The sequence below is a fragment of the Macrosteles quadrilineatus genome, unplaced genomic scaffold (genome assembly GCF_028750875.1).
Source record: "Macrosteles quadrilineatus isolate MER2022 unplaced genomic scaffold, UCM_ALF_1.0 Scaffold_8__2_contigs__length_117827958, whole genome shotgun sequence".
NCBI lineage: Eukaryota > Metazoa > Arthropoda > Insecta > Hemiptera > Cicadellidae > Macrosteles > Macrosteles quadrilineatus.
The window spans coordinates 32,848,106-32,870,583 of NW_026542601.1; the positions used below are offsets into that span (position 1 = coordinate 32,848,106).

Here is a 22,478-nt window from a genome sequence, read left to right on the forward strand (position 1 = left end):
AGCGAACGAACTTCAACCTGGAGGGAAGTTAGCGTAGCGAACGAGCTAACCTGAAGGCAACTGAGCGCAGCGAACGAGCTCCAACCTAAAGGTGAGTGAGTGTATCGAACGAACTTTAACCAGGACGTGATTGAGCCATGCGAACGAGCTCATCTTGTTTGTTTTTATTTTTTTTTTAAAAGAGGTTGGCGGCCTCATTTAACCTTGCATTTGCCCGTCCACATAGACTAAGCGCCCGTGCGTGGATCGTTTACAGCAAAGCAAGGAGTGAGCCGGTACAGTACAAAGGTGAACTGTACTGATAAAATGTTATCGGCAGTGACCAGGATCCGAACCCACGACACTACTGCCTTGGGCCCGAACGAGCATTTGACATAAAACCACATTAGGACAGGACGACGTCTGTCGGGCCAGCTAGTACTTAATATGTTTTACAACCATATCTAGTTTTTTAAATATAAAGGATGAGTATTTTCTTTGGCAAAAATTTAATTTTAATTCATTGAAATTGAACTTTACTTGTTAAGCTAGTAAAACTAAAAAGGTAATAAGTAGTAAAAAAGTGTAAAACTAGTTTGATAACTTTTCTTTTAAAGTGTTGTTTAATATTCTACTTCTATCGTAGTACCATTCATCCTGTGATTTTTATGGTAAACGATCGGTTAAAAGTATTGATTCTTAACACAAAGAGTGAAGTGCTGTTATTTTTTTATTACAGTATACTTTTATGTAAGCAGGTATATTTATTTTTAATTGATACTAATATAAAATCAAGTACTAATTTCTTGTAATCCTAATTTCAAAACACTAAATATTCATCTCAAATTTACCAAATAATTATTGTTTATATGTTCTGTAAAAAATTTATATCTTCTTTTAAACAATTTAGCTACAACAAATAGTATGAAATAGTAACTGAAAATAATATACAAAAAACATACCTGTCTGAAGTTGATATAAGTTCGGAATGGGCGAGTACTTCGTGTCTGTAAAAATTACAAAATTCTTATAATTTCAAAGGTTTTACAATTAAATCATTTAAATAAAGCAGTAACAGGTAAAATCCAAGTTACATGTTATAAGGTGAATATGTGTAAAAGATTAATGTAGCATGGAGTGATATGATCTGTGTATATGTTTGTTATTGTATATGTCAGCCCTTTCTTAAGCCAGGACGATTAGTTAAAAACCAAATGAGAAAAAGCATTAGATTGTAATTTGATATTTATGTAAATTCTGGATTTGAAATGAAGAGAGATTATTGTAGACATTTTCAATCACAATAGAAAATTAGATTAGAAAAAGTATTCACGACATACTAAGTTTAATTTGTCAACTAATCTTGTTATGTTTTAGATACTCTCTCTGAGAACTGGAGACAGGGCTGCATTCCAGATCCCAAAGCTTTGTCATAATTTTTTTTTTTCTATAAAAACACCAAAAAAAGACCATCACCAAAAATTAACTTTACACAAAGAATTTTAGTGACATTTGAAATGAAAACTAAAAGGAAAAATGCTTTATTACAAAGTTAAGGCCATGTGGCCCTTTCTTACAAATAACCTGAAATGATAAGATAAATTTTAAATAGTAAGCCACTTAGGCCGTCGACACACGGGAAGACTGTTTTCCAACTGAAATCGGTAACTAGTTGGACAAACTAGTCGACTGCGTCCCGACCAATGTAGTTAGGTGGGACAGTGCACACGGGGCGACTGCGATGCGACCAGTTGAGGACCAGTCGGCGATCAGTCGTCGTTGATTTTGCGTCTGTTTCTTGTAATGCAGCGGCAGCTACAAAGAGCCTACATTGAATATTTGTTTTAACATAAGGATGTACCCAATACTTTCTACGTCCTCTAAGCTTTCTTGATTGTCTATAAAACACCAGGGCTTCTTAATCACTACCACTCATTTCAAACACCATACACAGTACATAGTATCGTTATAACAAAATTAGAACTCATTTACTGTCTCAACTCAACTACAGTCGCGCCCGTGTGCGGATTTAACCAACGCAACTGCAATCGTAATCGCATCACAAAAAAGTTGGTTAAACTTTAGTTGGGTTTCAGTCTTCCCGTGTGTTACAGTTATCCAAATATATTTACCCAATACCACTTAACCTGTTTTTGACCACTTTAGCCATTACATAAATCTTAAATATTAATCTTTCTAAACTTACCGCAAATATAATAAAAATTGGATTTTTTAGTTTTAAAAAAGAAAAGGGATTTAATATTTCATTAGAACTTATTGTTTTTTGAAGACCAACTTAATGTGACGGTTGTGCACAATTTGATGATTTGTTTATATATGTATAATGATTAGGCTTATTAAAATCGTAGTTCTAAAATCACAGTTATTTAATCAGATATTAAATATTAATCTTAATTCTTAATTTTTGAGTTAGCAAAGACTGAAAATTTTAAAAGATACGGTCTGGTCATCTGGGGGGGGGGGGGCACTACAGCTGGTAACTTCAAACGCATACTTATCTTGCAAAAAAGAGCTGTAAGGAGCATATCTGGTCTACAATACAGATAGCTGTAAGGAAGCATTTACAATCCTCTTATAACCCATCTTATATAGGAAGCAAACTACGCAACTATCTAGCGGAAGAAATAAGGAAGCACCAGGGGAAGCAGCTGAAGACAGAACTCACACCCTGACTTCAAACTGGATGGTTTTACACCATCGACGAGTTCTTCACTGGAAGGACCACTACCCATAAAATACTATCACACCATTGGCTTCCTTGACTCAAGTACATTTCTCTAAGAAATTGTAAATAAAGAATTTTTGTCTTATAAGAAAATTTGTAAAAATACTTACTGACGGTGTAATGAAGCTTATATTGCCTGCATTGAAGAGTTTCTGAAACAGTAACCAACATAATTGAAATTCTTTCAAAGTCAATCAGTATGCTACACGTAGTAAACAGATTTTTAATTGGTTTTGAAATTTAAATGTTTGCCCCATTGAAAGGAATAAGTACTAATTACTCACATCATTCGAGGGTTTCATAGTGAGAACCTGTAAACAAACAAAATGTATCACTCACAAATTACAAATTCCAAAGTCTAAATAATAATGACGTTCAAAACGGTTTCAAATACGTTTCATGGAAAGATGAGACTTCTACGATACATCAATAGATCAAAGTTATGATTATAGATACACTACTGCGAGGTAGACATTCAATTGACAAGTTCCAGTTGTAGCTAGTTTTGGAATGAAAGAACTTAATTCATCAGAACCACCAACAAAATGCACTGCTGTGAAACACCGGCCTCATTTCTATAGACCAACTTTTTAACTACGCCAGTCCAAAAGGCAACTAAATGTAAACCACTTTTCACATATGTCACTATCAACTCGGGAGAGTAAGGAATGTTTTATAAAGTAAAAAGTTTGTACAAGAAAACATTTTTATCATAGGCCTATACATTTGAGAGTTTAACGAAAGTACTAAAACACTATTTTTCTACAGAGTTGCCTAACAGATTGTAAAACACTTATCATAACAGGGTTCGAAATTTGAAAATTTACTCTGTCGTGTAATTCTGCCACTTGCAAGCTCACCTATCCCTGGTGAGAAGCAATTGGAATTCCCTGAAGTCATGAAAACGCTGTGCTTCTAGCCAAGTCTTCATATTTGGAAACCCGTGAAAGACACTCAGAGCAAAGTATGGACTGTAGGATGGTTAATGGGAAATCTTCATTTCAATTATTGATTTTTGTGTGATTTCTGGCATTGTCATGCAAAGAAAATGTTGGAAACCAACCGTTGTTTGACCATTTTGATACAGAGTGCATTGTTTACAGAGAAAGAACTATTATTTATTATGTAGTTTCTGTACACTTCACACATTCGATGATGAATCTATCTATATCTACTAGTTACCTATGATACATGAAGCCATTTTTTGTGAACACTACTCCTCTCTTATTTGTGGGCCAATTTCAACGTCTGAGGTGTCAAAATATATGTCTCTATCAGCAGCTTTTTGGGAGTAAATACAGTATTGATGTTTGTAATATTCAGGAGGTTATAGACCAATGGAAACAGTTCAATCAGTTTTGCTGGAATAACATCAAATGCCTCGAGTTCAAAGAAGAAATATGAAAAACAGGAGGAGGAGACAATTAATAAGATATCTTATGCGCATGAGAAGAGCAAGAGAAGAGAGGCATGGTCCAACAGTAAGGAATCCAGGTACACACTCACTTGGATAGATGAATAAAATTTGCCAGTTCTGCTATGCAGCTTGCTTTGTAAGTGAAAAAATGCACGAAGAATAAAAAGAATATACACATTATGTTGTCACAGTGGTAAACTTGCCCAATGTCAGATCAAATGAATGTATATACAAAAATGAATATATATATATCCAAGAAATGTTTACTTTACTATTATCACCAACAGGTCGAGACTTTATATAGGTTCATTTTAAGATCATGGTCAACAAAAACCGTATTGCAGACCACACCTCTACACTAGTGGCATTTTTAATTGCAGTACGCTTCTTAAGCTTTGATATTGCAACAATGGGCAGCATAGCGACACTTCTGATGTGATGGCTAGACAGTCATTAATGAGGCAAACTCGTCTGTACTAGAAAGTGTATCAGTGTGCACCTTTTGGCATCAAACTAAAACGTTCCTGAATTTCTTATCAACCCTTGTATTCTAAACAACTAGAGGAAAAATCTTACTATAAAATCGTAACACACTCTATAATGAACACATTCAAATATGTTTTATTTAACTAAATATTGGATTCATAGATGGAATATCTATTACAGGTTCTAATGCCAACACTTAAATTTAGATAGGTTACCATCTGCATCCGTTTGTTTAACTTTATCAATTTGTAAAGAAATCACATGCAAATAAAACTATGAGTATCATAACTCACCACTGACAATCCAGGCTTGATGTACCCTCCATAAGTTGGTCTGTCTTTCTGCAAACAAAATCAAAACAGATTTTTGTATTTTAACTATAGAAAACACTACTTGCACTAGAAGCAATGTTTCCACGATCACTGTTAGAGAATGGGGTAGAGACATTTCATATTACTGAAAACTTAAATAGACATCAGCAAATAAGACAAATCGTCAGTGCAAATTTTCAGGAATATAACAGGATTTTAACTTGAAGTACTTGAAGAACATAATACTGTAACACTTAATCCTAATTTATCATCAATTTTAAAATAACCAAATCATTTCTCTGTTACACTTGCTCTTTCCATAAACCTGAGTCAGGTTTAAAACTGAACTACCCTTTGGGGTTTTGCTTGAGCAGTTTTACATTAGCACCTTAATAACTCGAAATCTTGATATCTGGAATTCCTTGATATCTAAAATTTATTATATCCCCTTGTAACTCCCATGGATCACAATGTTAAAAGTACCTTATAAGTCGAAGGTTTTAAATATTTAACCCAAAAAATTGAATTTTAATGGTTTTTTATCAGTAGTATTCAACATCTATAACTCAAATTTTCCCGTTATCGAGCACCATTGTTTGATTGAAGCTTTTAAAAGCATACTATACATTGTACTGAATTTTCTGAGTTGCGAATAATTTAATTTTTGACTTACCCGGCCCCTTAATCTCCACTTGGTTGGACTGGTAAATGTTTCATTGTTGGTGAATTTATTCTGAAATAATAAAATGGTTAACATTCATTAGTTGGAAAACAGGTATTTTTGTACCTATTTATTGGTTGTTGTTTTCAATTTGAACATGATTTTGTGTATAAATTAGTGTTGAGTGTATGAGGGAGATATATTACTAAAATCTGTATCAATAAAGAGAACGAACTATCTAATTGAAACTCTCAACTACTATTTTCAAATTATAAATGGTCATCACAAAAATTATGTAGAACTATATTCTTCTGTCAATGAAATTATAAATTTGGGTATGATTTCTACCAACTCCTTTTTCACTGGTAAAAGAGGAAAAAATATTGGATGTACCACTAAAAGTGTGGTTATAAACTAGTGTGTATAAGAATATATATATCTTAAACAAATATGAATTTTGACAAAAATTCGTAACATTTTTTTCAGGAAAATTAAATTTTATTGAAGAGTATCGTGACTAAACAAAACAATAAAATTTTTCATTTAATACAATGAAATAACAAAAATATTCAGATACTAATTTTAGTTAAGAAATAAATTAACTACAATTGTATTATAGACCAGGCCGTGGTTGGGGTTGAGTATGCAAAATTATTCGGACGCACTTTCTCTTTTGATTGTTGTCAAGGACACTTTGGACAGTAAGAAAACGCATGTTGCCACGATCGGCGATGGTCGAGTACCAATATGGCTGCCATCCAAAATGGCGGACCACCTGACTTGACCTTGATCGAGAAAAATTCAAATAACTCCATTGTTTTTCGACTGATTTTAATAATTCTTTTATAGTTGAAAAGAAGAAGAAATTTCCTTTAATAGTATCCATTACACTTATAGTGATACCCCGTTTTAAAAAGTGATAAATTAGATTTTAATAAAGATTTTACTTTTAAAACGGATTAAATATACGTTGAGGTGATTATATTTGAGTTTTTACTGACGAAATATGTCCGAAATCAACCCTGTAGCTGCTTGGGTAACAAAAACATAATAATTAATTATCATTTAATAACCAAAATCTAATAATTTGTAATTTAATTATCTATATTATTAATGTTATTAATTTACAACTAAACACAATTGGAGAAGATACGTTTTTAAAAAAGAGCTATGCAAGAAAAGTTTCATGTAACAATTGGGTAAACAGCTTTTTAGGATAATATCGACCTTGCTGAGTACAAATCTGCGTGTTGCCAAATCGAAATTTGAACCGGAAGTGCCGTATCCAAGATGGCGGCCAGACCATGTTTGCCCCATTACTCTTTTGTTATTTGGCCTAAAATATTGGTTTAAATTCTGCATAGGGGTTTTCTCAGATGCCAAACACATTGCAATACTCAAAATCTACTTACATCAACTTTTAGGGGCATATATTCCAAGATGGCGTTCCAAAACTCTGTTTTCGTATATCTCTCTTATTAGTTGGCTTAAAATAATAATTTAAACGTCTGCATAGGGGTTTTCTTGGAATGCCAAAAACATTTCAATACTCGAAACTTAATTACAACAACCTTTGAGGTCATATTTTTCAAGATGGCACACAATATGGCCGCCAAAAAACTCTGTTTCCGTATATGTGCCTTGTTTGCTTGTTTGAAATTATTATTTAACCGTCCATAAAGGCTTTTCCTCTGATGCCAAATGGATTGAAACACTCATTATATACTTCCTACGATTGTGTAGGACCTAGGTTCCAACATCGGCCACCAAAACTTCTGTCCTCGGAAGTTGGAAGAGAACAAGAAATATGAGAAAAAGGCCATTTAAGAGAAATTAAATTGTTAATTGCAATATTTAAAAGAAGATATGAACAAAATGAATGAACCATTTAAAAGGGTCAAACATTGTCGAGAATGGTAGCACAATATGGCGCAAGTCTTTCGATTCTTCTTGCGCGTTTTTTTTTTTTTTTTTTTTGTCCTAGGACGCTAGGCACGAGCCTGGGATTGTTTTTCACATTACTTCAGGCTAGACCTAGGGGTTGCGGCATTATCACTTAGATAAAATCCATTGGTGACTTGGCGGGGATCGAACCCGGGACCTCACGGACCGAAGTCCCGTGCTCAAGCCACTACGCCAGCTCGCTCCCCCCCTTGCGCGTTTACATTGTAGATATACACTTGGATAAACAATTACTTCCTAGGTATAATTACAATTATAGTATGCCCCTAATAAAGATCGTGTCTTTACCTAACGACATCTTACGAATTGTAGTCACCGTACACTACGTGTTGGAGGCAAGGATTCCTGATTTTTTATAACAGCAAAAAGAAGATGCGTTTGAAGCGCCCCAAAATTATGATGAAAAATATCCTGAGAAAAGTTCCACTGCCAAAAGATTGGAACAATTTTTTAGCACTGAGGAAAACAAATCTGGTCTCGCCCTCTTCATCTCGCAAGAGTCCATCATAATTTTGGGACGTTTGAAGTTGTTGTATCCGGAAATCTCTCACCTGAACAGGTGGGCAAAGACGTAACCAGCAGGGATGAGGCTATACACCTTTTTTGTTGTTATGAAAAAAAACCGTAACCCTAGCTTCCAAAAGGTAATGTACTGTGATTCCTAAGATGTCATTAGGCAAAGACACGATCGTAAGATACTATCCTCAATGGTTTTACAAACTAAATGATTTGTTGTACTGAAAGATTTGAAAACGTTCCATTTGAACGTGTTGGAAAATGCTCATCTCGTCCGACCGGTGAAGATGGACTCCGAGTCATATAGCTGGGGGCTTCACTGACACCAGTACATCCCATCCTTGTGAGATTTGAGTCAGTCCCAAAAGCCTCCACAAATATCCTAGGGTTTAATTGTTTATGAAAGTGTCTATCTACAATGTAAACGCGCAAGAAGAATCGAAAGACTTGCACCAAATTGTGCTAACGTTCTCGACAATGTTTGACCCTTTTAAATGGTTCATTGAATTTGTTCATATCTTCTTTTAAATATTGCAATTAACAATTTAATTTCTCTTAAATGGCCTTTTTCTCATATTTCTTGTTCTCTTCCAACTTCCGAGGACAGAAGTTTTGGTGGCCGATGTTGGAACCTAGGTCCTACACAATCGTAGGAAGTATATAATGAGTGTTTCAATCCATTTAGCATCAGAGGAAAAGCCTTTATGGACGGTTAAATAATAATTTCAAACAAGCAAACAAGGCACATATACGGAAACAGAGTTTTTTGGCGGCCATATTGTGTGCCATCTTGAAAAATATGACCTCAAAGGTTGTTGTAATTAAGTTTTGAGTATTGAAATGTTTTTGGCATTCCAAGAAAACCCCTATGCAGACGTTTAAATTATTATTTTAAGCCAACTAATAAGAGAGATATGCGAAAACAGAGTTTTAGGACGCCATCTTGGGTGTCATCTTGGAACATATGCCCCTAAAAGTTTATGTAAGTAAATTTGGAGTATTGCAATGTGTTTGTAATCCGATAAAACCCCTATGCGGATGTTAAAACTATTATTTTAGGTCAACTAATAAGAGAGATATGCGTAAACAGAGTTCTGGGACGCCATCTTGGGTGCAATCTTGGAACATATGCCCCTAAAAGTTTATGTAAGTAAATTTGGAGTATTGCAATGTGTTTGGAATCCGATAAAACCCCTATGCAGATGTTAAAACTATTATCTTAGGCCAACTAAGAAGAGAGATATGCGTAACAGAGTTTTGGAACGCCATCTTGGGTGCCATCTTGGAATATATGCCCCTAAAAGTTGATGTAAGTAGATTTTGAGTATTGCAATGTGTTTGGCATCTGAGAAAACCCCAATGCAGAATTTAAACCAATATTTTAGGCCAAATAACAAAAGAGTAATGGGGCAAACAGGGTCTGGCCGCCATCTTGGATACGGCACTTCCGGTTCAAATTTCGATTTGGCGACACGCAGATTTGTACTTAGCAGGGTCGATATTATCCTAAAAAGCTGTTTACCCAATTGTTACATGAAACTTTTCTTGCATAGCTCTTTTTTAAAAACGTATCTTCTCCAATTGTGTTTAGTTGTAAATTAATAACATTAATATAATAGATAATTAAATTACAAATTATTAGATTTTGGTTATTAAATGATAATTAATAATTATGTTTTTGTTACCCAAGCAGCTACAGGGTTGATTTCGGACATATTTCGTCAGTAAAAACTCAAATATTATCACCTCAACGTATATTTAATCCGTTTTAAAAGTAAAATCATTATTAAAATATAATTTATCACTTTTTAAAACGGGGTATCACTATAGGTGTAATGGATACTCTTAAAGGAAATTTCTTCTTCTTTTCAACTATAAAAGAATTATTAAAATCAGTCGAAAAACAATGGAGTTATTTGAATTTTTCTCGATCAAGGTCAAGTCAGGTGGTCCGCCATTTTGGATGGTAGCCATATTGGTACTCGACCAATGCCGATCGTGGCAACATGCGTTTTCTTACTGTCCAAAGTGTCCCTGACAACAATCAAAAGAGAAAGTGCGTCCGAATAATTTTGCATACTCAACCCCAACCACGGCCTGGTCTATTAATCTTTACATATTGTTTCTACTGTAAAATGCCAAAATAAAAATAAAACAAATTCCACACTCATCAGTAAATTTATTAAATAAAACCAAAATACTTACAATATTGGTAGGCCTTTCTGGTTTGGGCTGAAAAAATGTTAAACAGATTAAATAGATAAATTATTAATTGAATTTATTAATTAAGGTTAATTTTTACAGGTTATTTATGTTGTATTTTTAAAGAGCTTTTTTAATACAATTGAATTTATTCTACCTTTCACATACTTTCTCCTCTGCTAATTTCAACATAAAATATTTGTCGTATAAAACCAAAAACCTACGTTCTTTAAATTTCAATTTCAATACAAATAAAAGCTTAGATATAAATATTTCAAGTATTGACAAATTATGATATAGGCCTACTAAAGAAGTATCTTTTTGTAAATCATCAAATCTATTAGTAGTAGAGACATTCAATAACATTTACTCAAAATTGGTACTTAACAATGTGCTATAAATGTTGAAATTAAAAAATAACACCAACAAAAAGCCAAGTTCAAAAAAGTTTAGCCTGCAGCATCTTTTCTTTTGATAATCCTTTGATTTAAATTACAAACAAATTATTTGATAAACAATATATGGTAATTGTCACAAGGACAAAATCCTATTTTTAAGTTGGAGCCCTAAACAATGATTAAAACTGAACAAGCATCATACTTACCACCAAGTCTATTTTAACATGGCCCATGTAAGGGGGGGATACGAATGAGTCTGATTTGAAACCCTGTAAAAAACCAAAACCAAAAGTTATAGCAACTAACGAACTAGTTGGAAAATGTTGTTTTTTTTGTGAAGTAGAAAAAGCAGATAATCCTCTCCAAATATAAGTTTGCATATCTGATACAAAACTAGAACATTTTTTATTGATGTACCTATAGTTGAATCTTTATTGTGTTCTGAGTATTGCTATTCATAATCAACCTAATAAATGTTACAAGTTGAACACCTACCTTCTTGATCTATACCTTAAATCAAATGTTCCCGACTTGACTTACCGATTTCCGTTTTCCTGATTCCACAATGGAGCCCATTGGAGGAAGATTTGCGGTGAATTCTGGTGGAACTGAGACCTACAACAAAAAAAGTAGTCACAGCTAAGTAAAAAGTTTAAACAATTGAGATGACAACTCCAAATAGACAAGAACTCAGATTTTGCCCATACCCACTTCGTTCATTGAAAGTTATTCAACCTTTACCTAGGTCTTGTATATTGAATACCTTAGCTACCATCCTACTTTCGTTGCAGGCTATTTATAAAATATCACATCACAGGTTAAATTACATGTATAACTTTTCAGGTTACAATACCTCATGACTCAACAAAAAAATGTTTGCACCACATCTTCGTTTCTAAAACTATAATTATTACTGGTACGCAAAAAACTTATGATTTTTTGCAAGAAATACTGAGATGAGTTGTATGTAACGATATCAATTGTTAAAAGTCCACAGTGATTATCAGACTTCATACAACAGTATCAGCCAACAAACCCCTGACTTGGATTAAAATCTAAATCAGCTAAGAAATTAACTAATGTACCAACTATCAATAGGATCAGTGGTATAAAATGATATTCGTCTTTTCTTGGAGAAAACTCTAGACAGAATTTATCAGTGACAACTGCAAGAGAAAATCTGGCTGTAGATGCTGCAAAAATATGTCAATTTTATGTAGTCAACCAAATATAATTTTAATTTATTTCCTTTTTTCCAAGGTGTGGCAACAAATTTACAGGTAATTCCAGATTTGTTTTCAGTTGACAAAATCTTCACATTATTCACACTATTAAGGAATTCATGTTGGAGTAGGGTATACTCTGTGCTGTTTATGTTGTAGACATTAGAGTGATATAAATTGTTATTGTTTCTAAATTTATTAATTACACACCTGTTTTCCACCCTTTATTGCTTCAGGTTGAGGCCAATCTTCTGGAGGAGGTTTTAAAACTATTCTAACCGGAGCCTGCAACAAGGATCAAGTAAAGCAAGGTTTTACTAGACGCGGAAGTGGAGTGCAAAGAAGCGATTTCTGCTCTTCCAGCGGCAGTCTGCTCCGCTTCTAGGAAATAGCTCCATTAAATTACCTAAGACAAGAGGAGAGCAGACTCCACTTTCCACACTCTGCTTCCGCGCCTAAGGAAACCCAGCTTAACAGGGAAAATACCTACAATAAATAACACACATAAATGTCTTTTCAGTAACAATGGTGAATACTGGTATTAGAATTAACCTTAACTGAAGCAAGAACTATGTTCAAGCAAAGCCAAAATGAAAAATTAGCTTCAAAGTATGATTTTTAGATTAGTTCACAATTCCTTATGCCATGAAAAAATTACAACACTTGTATAGAAGAAAATGTTACATAAATAAATTTTGAAGATTAAACATAATACCAGCAGTATTTTGTTAGTACTTTTGCTGGCCATAAAACCTTATGAGTTTAGAAAGACATTTTAAGCTAGGTATAACAATTCCTTAGCATGTCCTACTAGGAGCAAGTGGTGGGAGTCACTATGATATTTTGAGCCGTTTTTTTCCAGATTTTTCTGTTATTTTATAGGTTTTATGGGGAAACCAACATTAAAATTAAAATTAGAAACACCAGATAACAGAGATACAAAATGGAGATACCATGAATTATTATCCATAAACAAAATGTAGTCAAAATCAGACCACGGGTGTAGACTGTAGATCTGTCCACATCCACACACACACTCGGACATAATTTCAAAAACCACTTTTCAGGTAAACAGATAGTTCCACCCAAAATTCAAACTCGAAAATTTTGACAAAAACAATACTACTTTCTCCATATAAAGGGAAAGAGAGTAAAATAAACGGTGAACAACTTTAGTGGACACATTTAGTGGATGGGTGGATTTTTTTGTAAGAAGCCCCTCAAATCAGATGTTTACTACTTTTTCCCTCATTTACCTGAAAGAGTGTCTGCTAAGAATTTGTTTTATAAGATTTTTTTAAAGAGGAAAAAGTTAAGCTTAAAGTGACTACAGTGTTGTAAAGCATCATTATAGTTGTTGTAAATGCTTAGTTAAGTTATTAGTTCTTACTTTAAATGGAATATATTAGTGAAAAAGAGTGTTTGATTTAGTCTTGCATAGCAGAAATAAAAATTTCCCAATAAAATTTTTGTATCATAAAATATTAGTTTAAACTTATATAATGCATATGAACACTAAGACTTACCCTTCTTCCCTTTGGCTTGTTCTGAAACAGAAAAAGATACATTTAAATGCTAAGGAGTTATGAACCCATTTGCATGTTTAAATGTTGTAGATATAATGTCAAACAATGAAAGGTAAATTGAAATCCAGTTATGAGTTATGACATGCTGTTCTACAATGATTTTTCATATCACTTGATTAAGTTATCTTTTATTATCTTTTGATTAAGTATGACTAAAAGTATAACTTAAAACAATGAATACAAACCCTTGAAGAAGCAAAATGCTTATGAAGAGTAGTCAGACTGCAATTTTGCTGCCGAAATGAGCTTTGCGCGGCCGCCACTACGATCGCTTGCGTGGCCGCCGCGGTACCCTATCTCTATCTCTCTCTAAGAAAATTCTTTGTCTCACTCTCTCTCACTCAGTCAGCTGACTTGGCCACGCGCTCGCGATAGTCTACCTAGCTGCTGCCACGGGAACTATCGAAAATTCAAATATTTCCAGACTCATTTTTTTACATTTAGATTATGATGGATTTACTAGAAATGTATTCACCATTTTATAAATGGATTAGCTAGCCGGTAAGTTTACCTTGTTTTAACTTTAAAATAAATTCACTTAAATTACAATTTTTACAAAACAAGTTAAATTTAAGCATTTCCCTGATTGTATAAAACCAGAGTTTCACTACATAAAAAAATGAATTATTAAATTATCTTGTACAGGAAAGGTTATTTCCCTTGATGAATTATTAGTCACCTCCCCCTAACTAAAAAACTATTTCCATCCAACTTATATTTTATTTCATTACAACATTTTGCTTTTTACATAACAACATTTTTGGTAAACGCAAGTTTATTCTTTTAGGTTCTTATTCAGTTTGAATTTGACAGTTGACACCATCCGATGTAGATTAATATCTGTACTCATGAATAATTATTTGACTTTATTATGAAACATCCTTGACCAAATTTTATAAGGTATTATACATGTTTACTTTTATCTGACCATTGTTATAAGACAAAGCTACTTTAAATTTAAATGTTAACAAGGACTTCAGATCTACAACATGTCTCACCCTGGTAGCAGGATTTTGTCAGGAGTTGCGAGCGGTCATAACGGAGAAGAAGAAGAAAAGGAAGAGACACAAAATCGGGACCTGGACAGAATAAGGAATTGGGTCAGACATCGGTAGAATCAAATTTGAGGTTAACTTAAAAATAAAGGATGAACAATATACAGTGTGGTAGAAAAGTCCACGAACGGTTAAATATATTTTTTACCAGTATAGATAAAGTAATGAGACTTGGTATATCAATAATAGCCATAAATGTCTACTCTTTTAAAAGCTACTATCACATTTTTATCCCTTAGGGGCCAACGAGGAGTCAGAAAAAATTCTTAAATAGCAGCACAAGTCGAGTTTAGTATCTAATTAAAGGTCTTAGTTAGTAGAGCACATTGCTGCAAACCCGAACTCAAACGGACAATTGAGTCAAAAATGGCAGCTGTTAAAATATTTCTTGAATCTGCCATTTTGAATCTTTGAGCAGCTGCCATTTATTAATCAGTTGTTCTATTGAGCTCAAATTTGTGGTCTACTATTTAAGAACTTTAATTATATGTGCATATCGACTTATGCTTACGTTTTTGATGTTCTTCCGAATTCTCACGGTCCCCTTTGAGGAGGTAGCGAATGCAAATTCAATGGATCTTTGAACAGCTGTAATTTTTGACTCAATTGTTCTTTTGAGTTCGGATTTGCAGCAATGTGTTACACTAACTAAGACCTTAAATGTGATACCAAACTCGACCTATGCTGCTATTTAAGAATTTTTTCTGGCTCCTCGTGGGCCATAAAAAAGTGATATTAGCGTGATATAAGAGTAGACATTTATGGTTATTATTGATATACCAAGTTTCATTACTTTATCTATATTGGTAAAAAATATATTAAACCGTTTCGGGACTTATCCGCCCCCTGTATAGACAATACTGAAGTCTAATTATTTAAAAAAATTCAACTTCAGTCTAAGCAAAATGGTAGAGTTGTACCTATATAAATGTCTTTATTGCAGTTCACTACCAAATTAGTTTTATTATTCTTTGATTAAAGCAGTGAAAATTAGTGGTTCAACGATTTTTATGGATTTTTTCCTCCTCCAGGATTGTATGGCAATTATAAAATATGTTTAGGATTAGGACATTGTCTTTATCCATCCATTGTTTAGGTAACCAACGTCTAATTTCAGATCTTTATTGTTCCATTTAAAATCTGATCTTCTCGCTTTTAGATAAAGCTAAGCATTAAATAGATCTCATTGCTATGGATTTATAGTTCATCACACAACCAACTATGCCACTGACTCACCAATAATGCTCAGTCCTACAGCGTTATTTCCATTTTTCTTTTTTCAAATTGAAAGAAAAAACGAGAAATAACTTGGTGACATTAAAGTTTAGAACGGGTTTTATTTAACATTCTCATAGTGCACAGGGTTATTTTTATTTCTATTTTTTGTTAATGCCTTGTAATGTTATCATATTTATATTTATTTGGAAAAGTCTAAATTTAAAAAGTTATCCTTGGCCTAACTTAGTCTTGCCATGAAAATTACAGTTATAGATAATTGCTTATTGGAAAAAATACGTTGAAAGTATTGAACCATTCAACTGTAAAGCATATAACGTAAAGCATTACTGTTGAACTAATAGAAAACATAATCAAATTCGTAAAATGTTTAAGTAAAACATAGATACTGTTTAACTTACCAGCTTAGGAAAGACATCTTCAGCATTGCTTGGCAATGGAGGCTCTGTTGGTATGGAAGGCTGAAAGTATAAATTACAATTTTCAGAACAGAAAAAGTACAGATTTAAACTTGTTCATTTCACTGAATAGTTTGTTAACCTTTCACATTTATTATAGCAACTGAAACCGAATTGAAAAACTATTAAATTGAATTAATGAGGTAGACATTTTTTTTTTTGTCCTAAGATGCTAGGCACGAGCCTGGGATTGTTTTTCACATTACTCCAGGCTAGACCTAGGGGTTGCGGCATTATCACTTAGATAAAATCCATTGGTGACTTGGCGGGGATCGAACCCGGGACCTCAGGGAATGGAGTCCCGCGCTCTAACCACTACACCAGCTCGCTCCCCAATAAAGGTAAAGACAATAGTGAAAGGTTAGATGAAAAGAAAATATGTGTAGACATACTTATAGAGATGGTAAAAGTCTAAAAGCAGCTACAGCATCAAATATTACAAATAAGCGGGTTTTAATTGGTGAAAAACTAATTTTCTAAGTAATCTACATTTACATGTAAATATGGAGTAGCTTTACATAAATTTATGTAAATTACTTATCTAGGATTGACAAAATTGTCTATACTTACAGATTTCTGGATCTTGTCTTCAACTTTCTTTGGTAGTGGCGATTCTTCAGGAGTGGGTTGCTAAAAAAAAGGCAAAAAATTCAAATCAAATTACTATTTAACGTTTAAACATAAATTAGTTGGGATTTTATCTAAAAAAATTGGTGTCTCATATAGATAATTTTGTTGTTATCAAAATTTAACAGAAACTACAAAAACCCTTGCTTAAATATCAACATAGACATGCTTTTGCTGTACTTAACTAATGAAAAGTAATGTACCATGTACTTAACTAACGTGTCCCTTTATTTAACTGTAATACAATAGATTTGGCAGGAATTTTTCTATTCTTGACTTGTCATATATGTAACCAAGTGACAATACATGGAATGTACCGTCTACCATATCTAATCTAGAATTTTCTAATTGTGTATACATAGGATTAGTTAACAGTTTGACAAGGTCAAGTCATTCTTGCATAAACATATTTCCAATAATATGTGAATAAATTCTGCAACAGGTTCGTTGCAAAAGCAGTGAGGTAAGAAATCTTGAAAGTATTCTGGTCCCTTTCAGAAGGCAGCTGTGTCAGTTCAGTGCCATAAAGAGGAATTTCTTATTTCAGCTTTTACTATTTAACTAAGTTTGGCTAGCTTTATCTTTAACTAAGTTGTGCAGACTAGGGATATTGATATTAGGTTATTTTTCTAAACACATTGATAAAATAATTTGTATAAATTATTGTAATTAAGTTTTAGTATGGAACAACCCAGTAGCAGCCTCAGGATTTCATTTCGGGGGCGATGCCCCCTCCGACCTGGTAAGATGTAAAGCCTAAAACATTTTTTTTAGTTACATAAAACTATTGTATCGCACTATGAACAAATGTTTAATATCCTATTATATTTGTCAGGGGCCACCATAATAACCATCCCCCTGATGGATCTTCACGAGAACAACATAATTAGCAACAACAAAGTATGACAGTACAATAGTACTACATTTCTAATACGTAATTATTGACACGTCAAATTGTCCACTATTCCAGAGGTAACGCATGGATTAACAATGTAAAGTGCAATGCGATTGTATTGACGAATGTGCGATTGAATAAACTGGGATCCGCAGCTTCAGATAAATTTCAAAGGAAATTTCAGATCTAAATTAAAGAATGTTGTCGTATTTGTATGTACAGTATGTGCAAACACAGGTTAAAACACTGACTTTCGCAATGTGTAAATATTACAGCTGAATCAAACAATATTTTTTTACACACTGGTAATTCAAGTGCTCAGTAGCTTCTTCTACACATCAAAATGTAATTGGGGACAATCTTTTTACCGAGCTTTCACTTTGATCATTCCAATAATTTACAGTCCCATTCTCTTTTAAACAATTTCAAAAAATGCAGGTTTAATTTGCACAAGTTTAGGGTTTTCAAACAAATAATGCGGTTCAAATCTATACTCGGCCTTGTACAACTGTGGTACGATCGGTACGATGCACTCTAGTGCATAACACTATGCCTAATTAATTCTCAGACATCAACTTCGACGTATTTATTCCGCTCTATTTCTCCTAAAGATAAAGGTGTATTTCAGCAAACCTAAAGACTATGCAAATTTCAAGCCACTTTTATCTTAATAGGCTTATAAACAAAAATTTTCCACCAACATCCACACCTAGAGTAAATATATTGGCTTAATTAATACTCTTGTTTGCTGCTATGCAGTCACAGAAAATTGTTGTTAAGTTAACTTTTCAATAATAGAACAAAGAAATTTCAAAATGTACAAAGATACAGTAATACAAAAATAAATTTATAAAATGCATAGAAATACATTTTATCTTCAAGTTTGCAGGGTTTGTGCTTTACGGAAAGTGTTTTTATTACAAAAACCTAACGCAATTTTAGTGAATACATAGTCGAACTTCGAAAACAAAACCCTTTAACCCATACTTTATTTGTTAATTCTTGACTGTCACGATTTTCTTATTCTTTCACTGCTTTTTACTACTTGTGAATTAAACTGTTTTTACAGGTAACATGTAAGAAAGGGCCATGTGGCCCTAGCTCGCCTGCCTTAATAAATAATCTTAATTTATTTTGGTTTTTTAACTTATCACTGTACAATTTAGTGTAACTTTAAGTGTCTTTAATGGCTGTGCCATTAAAAAAGAACAAAGCTATAGTTCGGCCGCTTAGAAAGCGACCTCCTTCAGCATTGGTTTAGCATTAGCGCGCAGGTCGTTTTCTAAGCGGCCGAACTATACTCAAGAAGTTACACTCAACAGTTAATATACATTAATATTAAGATCGATGTGCCTAGTTGAATCCTCACCATAAAATCTTTATATGGGTACACAGTTTTCCTAATTGACTTCAAATGCACCATATAGGTTTGATTTTTCTGTTTTAATTTCATAAATTAGTATTAATTTGTTTTGTAGGAAATTAATAATGAGTTTTAACTCTTTTAACTTTAGAACCCTCTTTGGATAGTTATGGAGGTTCAGGCTTTAATTATAGGGAAATGATGTTAACAAAAATGTTAATTTGACAAACAGAATTCCATTTATTTACAAAATGTAAATTTTAAAATCTCAAATATATATATATATATAAACAGTAGGTACTGTGCTCACACATAATATAATAAATTTACACAAAAGACAGTTTTCTCTTTACTTTAGCACAAAACAAAAGCGAGATATTCAGCACTGAAGTAGTTAAATACTGTATAATGAAATCTGTATAACAAAAAAAATACGGTATAATTTAAGTACTTGCAATAGTTTATAGTATATTTCTCCACCAACTCAAGGGATATAAATATCAAAACCATTTTGTCTACTCTTCTGTCTGCGTCCAATTGCTTCCAAGATGTACCGAGGATTTCTGATTGGCAAATTACGTTCCCGCCTCGAATCAACAATTTCTGGCAGCATACAGTCCATGTAAAACGACTTGAGTTTCCCAATAATGAACTCGTTCCAAAAACGATCGTTCTTTTCGACTCTTTCTATCTTAATTCCTCTTGGAGTCCAAATAGTGAACAGCGCAAAGTTTCTCCCTGTAATATGCAGCTGTCCCTGAATCTGATAGAAGTATGAATGGTTTTGATTGATTCCAGAAATCTGATTGTTCTCCACCTTCCAGAATGTACTCATCACCCCTTTACGCTGCAAAATCGCTTCTTCCGGAGTCAAACTTTCTGCGGATGAAGGACATTTGACCTCAAGGATTCCTTGGGTTCCAATCAAACCGTCAGGAGTTGCAGCTAAGAAAGGAAACTCTTTGTCAATAAACATTCCACAATCCAACACCTCATAGCCTAGCTCTTTCATTTGTTTGATTGCGTTTTTCTCGTTTTCCCTTCCATACACCATACTGTAGCTCGAATATTCTTCCCCGTACAACATTTTACTCACTAAATTATCACATTTTGTGTGTGGCAACCTCCTACAGACCGTTCCAAAATTGGAGGCTGTCAGCAAATTTTTCCGTGCTCGCCACCAAAACGGACTCCCGCGTTGCAGCCTAGTTTCTATCTCAATCCGACGGATTTCCTCTTCAGTCTTTCTTTGAGAGTTCAAAAACTCTTTGACTTTTTCTTTATACGTATGGCTGTCCAAATCGGCTTGTGTGGCACAGTTGGTTTCATTCAATTGATCCATATCTTTGTGAAACAATCTTGGTCTTCGGATTTCTTCATTGTAGCTTTTTCTTCCGTCTTCCTGTGTAACACCACTTTGCTGATTTTTCAGAAACTATTTACACAGACAAAAACTGTAGAAAAATCTGGAATCCATAAAGTTATCCAATAAAGCTTCAAACACTATTTTTGACTACATTTATAGCTAGATCTAGACCATATTGACAAATTAATATAAAATAGTTTATATTTTTATTTACTTTATAGAAACCCATTGCCATTTAACCTAACTAATATTTCAACAAAAGCGGTTGTTATATTTTTTACTACACCAGTAGTTTCAATAGTAAAACAGCTCATCCAAGGTTGTGTGGTTATAAAATTTGTAAAGCTTTGTAGCTATTTCATTGGTGATAATTATGTAAAACATTGAATTAAACCCAATTAACTATTAATATTCATTACCTTTGTGTTAGAAGGGATATTTTCTACATAAACTGGGGTTGTTTCTAATGAAAATGTGGCTACTGGTACAGATTCCTGGAAAAATAAAAAGTAGCTTAATCCAAACACAAAATATTGATTATTCAATTATTTTACTGTAATTGAGGAAGTAAAATGGGGCAGAAAAGACTTAAGGAAATTGTGAAGAAAGGAAATGGGAAGAGTTTTGTAGTTTAATTGGGAAGAATTGGGATGATGAAATAGAAAGGATAATAATATGAAATAGGTACGGCAACAGAATAGGACCAAAGTCCTAAAAAAAACTCTGGTCATTACCCCACAGTACATCATCTTGTTAGGCAGTAGATCCTGAAGTCCTGGGCAGTGCTTTGATAATGTGAAGTATTTATAAGTTGTACAATGCCTACTACTACTTACCATGGGGAATTTGGCTAAAGTAACTTAAATCTCAGTTAGTCTTTTGGACATTTAAAAAAACTATATAAAACTATGAAATTACCAACATTATTGACTATACTTAACTTGACTAAGTCAACATTCTCATTTAATGCACTTATAATAGATATAAGACTTGGTTTTATTTTCTTTAAAATACATATGAAGTGTTTACAAAATTTTGAGATTTCTTTACTATGGAAATTTAGCTTTTAATATCATTTGATACAAACATGTAAAAAATAATTTCCACAACAATACTTTTTTAGAACAACAATAACACATAGTAAGGGTGTAATCAAATAAAAATTTGCATAACTTACTGCACCACTGGAAATAGTTGGAGGAATTTCCGTTGATTCTTTTACCTAAAATTAATAAATTTTATTACAATAAATTATAGCCTATATTTAATTATTGTATCTAAGTGATATGTGTTTTAGATAAGAGCACATATTGCTTAATACTCTAAAACACTGGGTCATTAATTTTCTCATCACTTTCCAAAATACACATATTTATACAAAATTCAGGCTTTTATTTAAAAATTTAAAACTTAAGTCATGGTAGAGTATTTTAAGATATAAAAAATGTGAGATGAATCATTTCATTACTGTAATCATCTAGGCCTATAATCGCATGAAAGAAATAGGTAGTCACATGATTAGTTTACATGATGATTTTCGTTATTAAAACTGCCAGATTTGTTCTTTATGTGTGTAAACTAGCTGTTCTGAAGTATATTTAGTTTTAATCGACTACTTTATTCCCCTACGTAGGAAGGGCCAACAGCTAGTAAAATTAAAAATGCAATAAATATCACACAAAACTCTTGTACAAAAAACAATAAATATTACTTTAAATATTGAATGTGTTCATTTTACAATGTAATTTGGATGTTTTAATAAATAACAGCTCTAGACAATTTTTTCTTTTAAGAACTGGGGTACTGTTGCTTGATGTAAAAAATGTAGTAAAAAGGGGATTTATTTTTACAATTTAAAAATATTTGATAAATCACATTAAATTATGCTTAAACAACTAATGTACAGAGATTTAAGCCACCATAAATACATAGCTTTTATCAGGGTCATAATTGCGAATAGGCTTAGCAACTAGGCTTAGGGCGGCAAATTT

At 33.1% G+C, this 22,478-nt stretch overlaps 1 protein-coding gene across 4 annotated transcripts in view; it reads right to left on the reverse strand.

Annotated features, from left to right (window-relative positions):
• Positions 1 to 22,478, reverse strand: part of LOC129001343 (serine/arginine repetitive matrix protein 1-like) — a 55,912-nt gene that overhangs the window by 20,549 nt on the left and 12,885 nt on the right. For all 4 annotated transcript variants that reach the window (XM_054428620.1, XM_054428619.1, XM_054428623.1 and 1 more), the window contains 14 exons: positions 21,665 to 21,709; positions 20,907 to 20,981; positions 16,807 to 16,866; positions 16,180 to 16,239; positions 13,428 to 13,448; positions 12,112 to 12,186; positions 11,219 to 11,293; positions 10,885 to 10,947; positions 10,284 to 10,310; positions 5,613 to 5,672; positions 4,922 to 4,969; positions 3,010 to 3,036; positions 2,836 to 2,877; positions 942 to 986 (listed from right to left, as the gene is read on the reverse strand). In XM_054428620.1, coding sequence (XP_054284595.1) covers positions 942 to 986; positions 2,836 to 2,877; positions 3,010 to 3,036; positions 4,922 to 4,969; positions 5,613 to 5,672; positions 10,284 to 10,310; positions 10,885 to 10,947; positions 11,219 to 11,293; positions 12,112 to 12,186; positions 13,428 to 13,448; positions 16,180 to 16,239; positions 16,807 to 16,866; positions 20,907 to 20,981; positions 21,665 to 21,709 — 723 coding nt within the window. The remainder of the gene's footprint in view (positions 1 to 941; positions 987 to 2,835; positions 2,878 to 3,009; positions 3,037 to 4,921; positions 4,970 to 5,612; positions 5,673 to 10,283; positions 10,311 to 10,884; positions 10,948 to 11,218; positions 11,294 to 12,111; positions 12,187 to 13,427; positions 13,449 to 16,179; positions 16,240 to 16,806; positions 16,867 to 20,906; positions 20,982 to 21,664; positions 21,710 to 22,478) is intronic.